This window comes from Anas acuta, chromosome 3 (assembly GCF_963932015.1).
Source record: "Anas acuta chromosome 3, bAnaAcu1.1, whole genome shotgun sequence".
Classification (NCBI taxonomy): domain Eukaryota; kingdom Metazoa; phylum Chordata; class Aves; order Anseriformes; family Anatidae; genus Anas; species Anas acuta.
The window spans coordinates 88,061,463-88,073,020 of record NC_088981.1 but is presented as its reverse complement, the minus strand read 5'-3'; the positions used below and the strand labels follow the sequence as shown (position 1 = coordinate 88,073,020).

The window sequence follows — 11,558 nt, the reverse complement described above, 5'->3', positions numbered from 1 at the left end:
AGTGCAAGAACATTCTGATGTGTAAATGATAGATTTTAAAAGGCAAAACAAATGCCAGTAATCTGCTGCATTTTGCAGCATCAGTGCCATAAATAGGCACACTCTCTTGGTTACTTGGATGGCTGATTTTTAAATTTATGATAAAGTATATAAAATTAATGATGTGTGCTTACACTTAAGTGATAAAAGCCAGTTTCTGCCAGTGTGCTAATGTACATAATCAGTCCTTTACAACTCGGAGCCAGACACCTTTTCATTCACGCACTCATACACTGGCAAATTAATTTATGGAGCTGGGAGGGGGTAGAAAGAAAGCATTTCTTACGCTGTTATTGCACTTTGGATGTGGAAGTATGATTATGTAAAGTGTGTGTCTGGGTGGTTGTTTGTCCTTCCTTGCGGTGTATTCTGTGCTGAGTGGGAGGGTCACGCTGTGTGAGACTAATAAGGACAGAGCTGCATCCCCCTCCACCACTCTTTGGAGACTCACTCCAGCAACTCCTCGGCACCACGGCAGCTCTGCACAGGCGTTCTCGGTGCTTCGGGGGGACAAACTAGAATAAAAATTAAAGGTAAGCCACTCATTATTTGCAGGAAATTGCCCGAGCACCTCAGGTACACGTGCGTACTTCAGTGTTCCTGTGTTTTTTAGAAGTGCTGGCTAAGTTTAGTACTGATTTTGTCTGTATTTAAGTATGTAAATAGAATATAGACGATAGGGTTTTGATGTGCTGTAATCAGCCTGTGCAATAGGAGCCTGCTGGTGGCTGTGTAGGTGCGTAAGGCATGCTTGGGGGTGACCACAGGTACATGCGACGGTACGCTGACACAAGCGGTCCTAGTAAACTCATAGTAATTTACACAGGCGGCCGCCAAACTGACATAACATGGCACAACACCAGGCACCTTTATTCACCGCGGGCACCTCGCTGCCCTTACAAGTGTCAGCGCCCATCGCTCCCCTCAGCGGGAGCGGCCGACACCGCGCGGGCTCTAACGAGGGCCCGGCACCGGGGGAGGGTGCCCGGGATGGGGGGCGGCTTCCAGGCTCGGCCACCGCGGGACGGGGCGAGCGGCAGCCGCTGGCACACCTGGCGGGGCCGGGGCCGGGGCTGGGGCCGGGGCCGGGGCGGCAGAGGGCTCCCTCGGCCGCGGTAGGTGCGGCCCCGGGGAGGGAGAGAAGAGGGAGGGAGGGGAGCGGGCGGCGCCACCTTCTCCGGCGGCGCCCTAGCGGGTTCCCGGCGCCCCGTGAGGGAGCCACCGGCCGGGGCCGAGCGGCGCAGGCAGGTTCCGGGCCGGGGAGCGGGGCGGCGGAGCCGTGCCGAGGCGGAGCGGGGTCGCCGCGTCCCCCTGAAGGCTCTCGGAAACGGCGGGGAGCCGAGGCGAGGAGCTGTGTCTGCTCCTGCCGGGGGGCGCAGCCCGCGGTGGGGCGAGCTACCTGCTGCTGCGGCAGGTGCAGGGCGCGCCGCGGGACTGCCCTGCGGAGGGGCGCTCGCTGCCGGGGAGGCGCTTGGAAAAGTTGCCCCGGGGGCAGCTGCCGGCGGGAGATGCCGTGCGACGAGAGCGGCTAAAAGTGCATCGGCGCTGCGTGCTTTGCTTCTCTGAGAGAAAACGCGGTTAGAAAAGTGTTTTCCGTCCTTCGCTGGTTTCTGACGTTTCTCTAAATCGCCGTTGGCTTGGAAGGAACGCTGATTATTGTGCTGAGAAGAGTTGAAGCCAGGTTGTACTTCTGTGAGACCTAAACTCAGTACAAGTGCTTGCAATGTGTTTTGCAATAAAGAGAAATGTCACATTTTTGTTTGCTTGTACTTAAAAAGTATCATGTGTTGTCCGTGTTCAATCTGATGACCACATCAGCAGTGTGACACTGACCAGTTAACCTGGAATGGTGAAGACTGGAAAACTGGAAGAAAAGTAACATGGGTCATCACGAATGAAATAAATAATTAGCGCCTTCACAGCTAATATGTCTCAGTTAATATTTCTGACGTTATTTAGGACCGCAGTAGAGAACTAAAGGAATATTTTTGTCATTTATTTCTAAATTTACTTCCGTCTATTTTTGTATCTCCTTAAAATAGATAAATTATACACTACATTTAACAAGTGATTTACTCTTTTTCTTTACAGTTAAGAAATTCTTGAAGAAGAGATTGTTCTGAATGTGATTATTTTCTGTTTCAGATTTGTAGCTGATTGTTCACATGTGTCCAGGGGGAGATGAAGTACACTGGATCCTGCATAGTTTGGCTTTGTATGGCAGTCTTCCTCCTCCTCCCTGTTTCTACTTGTGTGGCTGTCAGTGACCAGACAGGTACTTCCATTTTTCTTGCCCATCACAGACCAAAAGCATAAATCTCAGTAATCAACGTTTAGATAAATAATGACAATACACAGAAAATAAAGTGTACAAGCAGGCAAAATTACAAAGGATTTTTTTTTTTTAACCTCTATTTGAAGAAGTCTAAGTTAGAAGCAATTCCAAAGCAGTCTTTCTCTTTCATGTGCTTGGGAAATTCATGTTTAGAAGTAGTTGTAGTTTCTAGAAGTTGTATTTTGTACTTTTTCAACTTACTGTGCAAACTAAGGTTCTGCATCAGGGCTTGCAAAACTTCTGTGAACAAAACCATGTGGCTTTATAACAGTGATTACATTAACCTAAACAACCTATGCATGTTAGACTAACCTAAACCTAAACTTAATCTTCAAACCAAGTCTTAAGTTTAACAGGCCTAGAGTAGGACAGAACCTTGCACTTAAGCAGGCAGAGGAAGGGAATATAATGAATTTGTTTAGTGTAAAAGCTGTTACTCATCTTCTGCAATTACTTTCATACTTCTCCGTTTTCTTCTCTGTCTTGCTGTCCGCATGTTATCTAGCTGTTGCACTTAAACTTGACTTTGGCTCTCCCGAGTGTGGTAAATTCTGTCTTGAAGGCACATCGTGTGTGCTTATAAAATAAGGAATTGTCAGTTTTCTAGAATTGGTAAGCCCTAACATGTACTTTAATTTTCTAGAGTTGTTCTCCAATTATCAGGAGGGAAAACATACTTGTTGCTAGAGTTAAAAAGAGTTACTGATTGTTCCTTTTTTAGAAGATGAAACTTATTTTTAGTGGTGCTGTTTTTCCAGAAATATGATAAGAAGATAATAGGCCCAGATAACAGAAGATAATAGAATCTGTACATACACAACAACTTTAAATCTCCATAACACCTTTAAAACTCAGGCCCAAGAAATTTAAAAAGTCAATTACTAGTATAATAATCCTTTTATTACTCCAGGGAGAAAAAAAAAAAAAGTAATATTTAATAAATAATGAATGTAACGTGTGGGTTAGGAGTAATGTGTTGTAAAGAATCTGAGTTTAAGTTAAATACTTTTTTTGCCTTGTATTTTTAGGGCAGCAAAGCTAAGTGCTCCACTGATGAACTGTTCTTAACCTCTGTTAGAGAGTGAGCCTTACATAACAGCTGTGCAGTCATTCTCTTTGGTTGTCTAAAGGAAGCAAAATAGGTTGTTTTCTATGTTATTTCAACATAGTGGATTATGGAAGGGAAAATTTTTAAAGGGCTAGAAGGGTGTGAGTGCACAAACTTCCCTAATAATGTAAATGGAAAAATGTATAACTTGAGAAAATATTAAAACAAAATGCCAGGAAACATTTTCTCTCACTTTTAATTAGATGGGGAAAAAAAATGTAGGAAAAGGTACACTTGTCATACAGACTGTGACAGATAACCTGAACTGGTAGTGAACGGTACGTCTGAACTGTACATTATGTTTCTTTAGAAGTTTGAGTCTGGGCAGCCAGGAGGGAGGTTGCAGTGTTCCCTAACCTAATTGCTACAAATCGATCAAATATGGGTCAAGTGGAACCCCTGGGAGGAAGAGGAGAGATTGAACCTTTCCTGAGAACAACTGACTGTGTACAATTGAGAGGCTTCTGCAGTATGAGGTGATATGAGCAGATGGTGAGGAATAACAAGCAGATAGCTGCCAGCATGTACAGGTCTGCCAACAGCACAGAATAGACTTAGAGTGAAGCTTTAAGGTGACAACAGGAAAGAGACTTTCCTAGAGATGGTTTGCATCCTAGAGGGCGGTTAGCATCCAAAACAGAAATACAAGCTGTAGACCAGAAAGCAAGAGTTGAGAAAGAACAGACCCTGCAAGGGTGAAGTGCTAGGTGGTGTGGGTGAGTTTGCAGACCTTGGTGTTGAATCTGCCCCATCCCGCTGAACTGAGTATCCCATGTTGCAAAATTGTCTTGTTCTGTAGCTTGATAATTTGTATGCAGATGAATCTGTTACAGATTGGAAGTGTGCACATTTCAAGAAGAGGGTGTATCTGGTCTCCCCCATTCCATTTATTTCTTTCATTAACTGCCTCTTCCTTGGGCCTTTGTTGTCTCCCAAATAGCAGCTCTGTATAGATCTGCTTCTGTCCTTCAGGATCTGCCCAGGTTCTTCCCTTCAACATATGCATAGCATTTATTTCACACTGGGCTAATACAAACGTTTTTCCAGCAAAACTCATTTAGATAGGATATTGGTATATTGCATTTGCATCCTAAAAAATCTCACCTGATCTGTTTGAGTCAGGTGAGTTCTGACTGAGAATGGGCTTCAAATGCAGGGAAAACTGTAAATTAACCTTGATTTGAAAGTGGGGTGGGGGGGGAGTATATATACAGAAGGAAATCTCATGTGCAAGAGAAAGGTTTAACTTGCATGTACACATAGGAAAGAACTTTCTGAGCTGGCATTCTGAATGTGCTTTGGGATTTATTCATCAAGTCAATACTGAATTAAATAAATACTGGTATTAGAAAAAATATCAGAGTGAGCTTTCTTGAACCAGTCCTCTTTAGGCCAATAACCATTAGATTCACATCAAGCGTTTCTTTAAGTTCTCACTTGTTAAGAAGTTTTGGTATTCTGATGGTTCATCAGAAGGAAGCACTTACTTCTAGTGATAGAATGTAGTAAATCTGATGTAGAGGATTCAGGAGTTCTCCCCAATCTAGTTTTTAATCTGACTTCAAGAATATTTTCACATTGTAAATTTATGCTGTATTGTTAGGGGCATTTGGCTTTGGAGCATGGACATGAGCTCCTTCTTTAGTGACAGATGAAGTTCTAATCTGATCATTCCTAACTGCTCCATGTTAAGAATATTAATACTCTTGTCTCATTCCCAGATCATTGTTGCTTTTTCAACTTTCTTTAACAATCAATCCTTTTCAAAGTCACTTGCTAACCCATGAAAAATGTAGCATAAATAAAGTCTTGGGACTGCCAGTCATGGTGAATTTCCATTGCCTTTTGACATGGAATGAGTTGTGAAAAGTATTGGCTCTAGATCATGAGTTCAGATAGGCACTTTAACCCAAATACAGTGAGTGGTTTCAAGCATGCAAATCAGTTCAGCTTTTCAGTTTTCATCCTTTAGTAGAGCTAGATGATTCTCAAAATCAAGATAAAGGCTTTGTAGTCACTCTCATATAAAATACATTCACAGTCTTAATACTAGGAGTGTTTAAACTCTAACCCTGAACGTTTAAGGTTGGATCCACAAACTGCTGTCAGCACTGCAGTGTTTAAATGACTATTCCACCCTTGGATTTCTTAACATGTAGGTAAAACATAAGCCTTCTTGGGCAGCGAAGAAGGAACTTTGGCTGTCTGTAAGGATGTGATTCATGAAAGCCTGCACACTGTGGAGAGCCACTTCAGTTAGTGAGTAATAATACATAAGAGAGACTACACACATTCTCCCAGAGTGAAGCTTGTAGACTAGATTAGCTTACAGTTGAGTGTGTTTTTTTTTTTTTCTCTTTCCCTCCCTTTCCCTGAAAAATAAAAATAAAATAAGATATCCACTTTGAGTATAAAGTCCTGTTTTTCCCCCTACCACCTGTTCCTCATGGGAGAATCCAGTTCTACAAGGTCTACTGTGAGCATGAGGCAGGTACACCATACTCCTAGTACTTGAACTTGGTAAGAATTTCTTAACCTCTACCAAAGCAATTAATTGTTTACGTAACTGTCTAAATAATCATTGGGCTTGGACTTGATTTCTTTCCTATATCAACAAATTTGTAGATTCAGTCTCCTTTATTTCTCTTTCTATCTTTGGCTTAATTAATACCTATATTGTAATGCAATATGTAGTGGCTTTCAGTATAAAAAAAGAAAAAGAAAAAAAAAACATATTTCATTTTCTGGTAGCTCTGTACATGAGGCTATGGATATGTGAGGGACCAAATTCCTTGACTCTGTTTGAAAGCAGTCCAACAGAGTATTTGAGTATAGCACCCTCATCTTCAGTATAAATACCTGTGAGGTGGGCTTACAAATGTTAGCAATGATATCCAACAAGTCAGCCACACACTGAAAAAGTTCATTCTACCTATATTTTTCTGAAGCCTGATCCAGTTAGAATGTGAGATAAATCCTCAATAATTTGGAATTCTGCCTGAAACTTGAAACCAACATATCGTGTGTATGTAACAGCTGTTTGTTGTTTTTTTTTTTTGCTATTGGGCCACATTAATTTATCCAGTTGTGTTTTCTGATAGAAGCTTTGGTACCCTCATAATGTGCACATCAGTGGGTTAGACAGCAACTGAAACTTCACCTAAGCATGAGCTTTAATTACAAAGTAGCAGATAGGTATTTGGGAAGTGAATCTGGTCATTTCAGTTCACCCACATCCTAAAGAAGCCAAGAGTGCTTACTGGAAGCTACAGTTCACAATCAGGAAGTGCACCCAAGAGATGTCTGTAAGAGTGAGACTGAAGCATGCACCAGAGTCTTATGGGTCTGGGTTTTCACGGAAAGGAAAACTGAGCATGGGACCTAGATGGAAGCTGCAGAATGCTTCAACAAGTGATCTTTTGTAAGAATTCAGGACACAATTTAGCATGTTGCAGCAGGCAAGGCTAGATGCAACCACCCTACTTAGAATATATTTTTTTACAAAATTCTATTATTAAAAAATAAGTTTTCCTTACTAGATTCTCAGTGGAGAGACAGAAGATCACGGTTATATGTGACACACCTGGTTTATCCACATCGATATGTATTTTGAAGTAATTAGGTTGAATTTGTAACAATAACCACCTACGTACAGCTCATTGATTTCCAAAGATTAATGGATCCTATCCTATGAATAGGAGATCTCATTAATTTATAGGTATGGTAACTTCAGTTTTGACATCACCATTCTAATATGAATTGTGGACTTCAATCAAAACAAACTCAGTTTTATCACGTGTAGAGCAACCTATTTTATTGTAAGCTTGTTGGTTTTTCTTCTCTAGTTTTATAGTGATGTATTATAACGGGGAAGGTTGCTGTGTGTGGTTTCTGCATCTGGATAAGGGTTTGTCGTGTACTTTTCCTTTCATGAATGTCTTCATGTAGATCGTCTAATTCAGCTATCCATGGGTTGAGCAGCTTTGTTTCAGGCCAAAGAGAATTTAAAGATCTGCCAGCAGTACTAAAAATCTTGGAAGAGACTTACTTTTTGACTGTATAAACTCTAGAAAGAATTTTCATCAATCTATAGCAATTAAAGTTATCAGTCTTCATGTGGAGAGCTTTTTGGTTTTTAATATTTTATGCTTTTGTCTTAGCTCTCTGATAAAATAATATTGGACTAAAGGAGTGAACCAACAGCATAAAATAGGAGAATAATTGTAGTAACCCTTTCAGTTTTCAAAGGGAAATGGAAACCAACCAAATAAGTAACATTTACATAGCCTGTCTATGCTGTGACTGTTATGCCACCGATAAAAATAGGTCCACAGTCCAGTCTGTGGCATGTGAGGAATCATTGCTATCATCTGGATAACACAGAAATTAAGGCTCGATTCTTTATTTGGAGTTGGAAGAAAGTGGCTGGAGGGAATAAGCTAATATGCCCCAGTCCTTAGTTGCTCAGCCCTCTTGTAAGTTAGTGCTGGAAAAAAAAACAAAAACAAAAACAAAAAACGGGTTGTTTTTTAATCTCTGGTTCTATATCTCTTACTATAGCAGTTCAAGGTAAAATCTACAACAGGTTGTATCTGGATGCTCTTTTTATAAGAACTGTAAAGTAATTCAATGGAAAAATGAGTCTGTCCATATTCTTTGCGTTAATTAAAAAAAGAAATACATTAAGATGTTTGTTGCTCTATGCATGACAAGCTATTGTGCCTTCAGCCATAAGAGGCTTTTCTTATTTATTTTTTTTACACCGAGATATTTCTTGTAGCTATGCCTCTGTAAATCTACTATAACCAATTTGTTGCTCTATAGTGGGTATAGATACAAATCTATAGTTTAATAATCTTTATAAATGATTGAAATCCCAGGTCTGCAGATTAAAGAGTATCTAAGGTGAGCCTCTTTCTGTCCTTTAATGGGTATGGTAAATGGTGTATTCAAATTGCTATGTTAGTATGTAATTCCACACTCCCTACAAACTGAGAGTGATGAAAGATTTCAGTTTCAGAGATTTCAGAATGAATGAATATTCTTAACAGTTCAGCATGCTGTTTGTTTTTTTTTGGGGGGAAAAAGGAATTTATAATGGGAGTTATAGTTGTTTTCCATGCATATGTTTCTTATTTCTCATGAAACTTTGTATCTATTTGTGTATACATATATAAGTATATATACATATAAGTATATATGCATGTACTATATATAAGTATGTACACAAACATACACGTTACTATGTATAAGCATGTATATATACACGTTTTATACATAAATGTATATATGCACGTTTTTGTATATGCACGTTTTTATATATGAAGGAAGGAAAGAATAAATTGTCTCAGTGCCTTCGAAATAAATCAACTTAGAAGTGATATTACTTGTAATTGAGATGCCTTTCATTAACTGAGTTGTTAGGAAGGTTCTTTATATCTGTATTATACAATTTAGCTTCATTTTTACTGGTAGTTTCTGATTAGCCATTTGTAGTCCAGATAAAATACTGTAATGCATTTAATAGAATCAAAAACCTTTGAAGGATAATGTGCTCTCTGCATTACTACAGAAAGAATGACAAAGTTCATATGTTTTAAAATCACAAATATAGCTATTTTAAGTGTCAACCCTGTCTATATGCCCTTGGAAACCTTTAAATAAAGATGATTTCCAGGTTAATGCTAGGACACTTCTCCTTGCTTTTTTCATTGAACTGACAGTTTGGAAAGCCCCTTGACCTTCACTGCTCAGTATCTTTTGACATACCTTGGCCATTTCCTTAGTCACATCAGATCGACAAGGAGCTCTGCACTTAAGCACAGGGGCCAAATCCTGCGTGCTGGTTTCCTTTTGACAGTTTCCTTAAGGTTTAGTGGGGCTATTTTATTTTATTTTATTTTATTTTATTTTAAAGAAAAAGCCCTATTTCTGACCCATGCACAAAAGGGATATTTGTCTGTATGTGCTTCATAAAAGTGTGTATTCCTGTACATATTTAAGAAAGTATGCAAATTGTATGCTGCGTAATAATGCATTGTTTGATCTAAGCATGTGGCTAGAGATAGCCTTAGAATTTACCATGTTTCAGTTTTTAGAACATTATGTTTGTTTACCTAAAGACTTTGGTTCAGACTTAATCCCCTGTAAGGCTGCTTAATTTTCAAAGTATAAATATTGCTTGCATTGTTTATTATATGATATGATTGTATCCTTGTTAATCCACATTTTGAAATGAATGTTCACTGAGCTAATAATAGGTTATTGCAACAGTAATCATTCATGCTATATTGTTGCAGATTCATTGTAATGTCTTCTTAATCAAAAATATTTTTTCTAATAATATAATCAGAAAAAAAAAAAAAAACACAAAAAACAACAACCGTAGAACCGATCTGACTACTTTATAGGGTATTGTAGATGGAAACAACATAGTAAGAACTGTGGTTCATAGTAAGAACTTCTGGTTCTGTCATTCGTGTTGAATTAAAACATGATCAAATTTATATTTGCCTATGTTATTGGAAAATTAGTATAAAATTAATTATTATTGCTCTCATTTAGGTTTTGTGATTTGGTTTATTGCTATTTTCTATATCCTAAAGATAGAGAAACTAAAAGAAAGATTCCTGCTATGACTATACCTATCATGATGGTTTGTTCTGTTTCATTTTCATTTGGTAGAATTTTATGAGAAATATTAACCTGTGCTCTCTTGAAGGTGCTGTGTGTCCTTTAATAAAAACAGCTGTTCATCATCTCAAACAAATCAACAGAGACAGTCTTGGTTTGTCAGGTAAATGGCTTTCTTTAATACAAAGAGTAAATTATCTAAATCCATTGGTAAAATGAATTTTGTCAGTTTCTGTAACTTAAAGTACTGGTTTTCAAAATAAACTTTTTGTCCTCTAGAAAGTCACCCAGCATGCTAAAAAGTTTACCCATGCTTTTAAAAAAACTGTGTTATGTAAACTAAATCAGTGTATCGTGTATCGTATTCTGCAGGGTTTGATCTGACAGAAAGCTTTTCTTTGAGACAGACGTCTTGTGGAGGGGAAAAAATCTGCTTTAAACTGGGAAGTGCTCCTCTCATCAGAGACACAAAGTGAGTAAGATACTACTTTCATCTTAGAGTCTTTAATTAGGAAGCTCAGACCAAATACTATTAATGATCTGATACACTAAGCAGTGTATCAAAGGACACCACAGAAAGATAAGTATGTCCATTTTTAGGCATTTTCATCTGTGATAGTTTTTGGGAATCAGTCTGACTCAGGAGTTTTCTTTTCTGAAATCTGGAAGTATCCAGGAAGAAAGTTAATTGAGAATATCCTATTCTCAAACTGTGATTCTAATACTGAAAACTCTGCTGTTTATACATAAAGATTTATAAAAACAAAGGAAACAAAGAACTTTCATGGCGTGACAGGAAGTATTTACCTTACTAATCTTCCCTCAATGAAATTAGCTGTTTGCATGGAAAAAAAGAGAGAGTCACAGTTTCCTTAAATGCTGTATTTTCATGATTATATTTTTTCAGTGAATTTGACATCTTGCCTTTGAGCACCAAAAGAAGGCTGGTACTCATAGTAGAGGTGAAACTAGGCAGCATGCTCTTCTGACAATTGAATGAAGGGCAGAGGTTGCATGAAAAACCAAAAGGAGGGTACAAGAGAGTAAGGCATAATGGAACTGCATGAATTTAAGACCTCATTGAGATGAGGAGATGGTAAGATGCATTTAGGAATGTAGTTTCAAGTTCCTCATCCTTGGACAGTGGAGAGAAAGAGAATCCTCTCAGAGCTTTGTGGTTGAGATGTGCTCTGAGTCATGGGACTGTCGTTTCTGTACAGCATGTTCTTGTGATGATCTGGGGACTAACTGTATTCCCACGTTTTCAGGTTGGGTATTCTCTGTTGCAAGAATTCTGGCACCTGGTTGTGTTGGAAAAAATACATCCAAGCCCTTAGAATTCCCCTTCAGCTGGGTCCTGGGAAAACCAAAGTGAGGTTTGTTGGCAGAGAAATTGAAGAAGAAAGAGAGGGGATCAGAGACACCCAGGCAAAAAATAAAGTG

The 11,558-nt window shown here is 39.0% G+C and overlaps 1 protein-coding gene across 11 annotated transcripts in view; it reads left to right on the top strand.

Moving 5' to 3' along the window:
- The first annotated feature begins 406 nt into the window (after positions 1–406).
- COL19A1 (collagen type XIX alpha 1 chain) overlaps positions 407–11,558 on the top strand; it is a 201,009-nt gene continuing 189,857 nt past the window's right edge. For 3 of the 11 annotated variants that reach the window (XM_068678247.1, XM_068678246.1, XM_068678245.1), the window contains exons 1-4: positions 408–572; positions 2,185–2,314; positions 10,204–10,278; positions 10,488–10,587. In XM_068678247.1, the coding sequence (XP_068534348.1) occupies positions 2,221–2,314; positions 10,204–10,278; positions 10,488–10,587 (269 nt within the window). In that variant the 5' untranslated portion in view covers positions 408–572; positions 2,185–2,220. The other 8 variants (XM_068678244.1, XM_068678240.1, XM_068678250.1 and 5 more) reach the window with 7 other exon arrangements.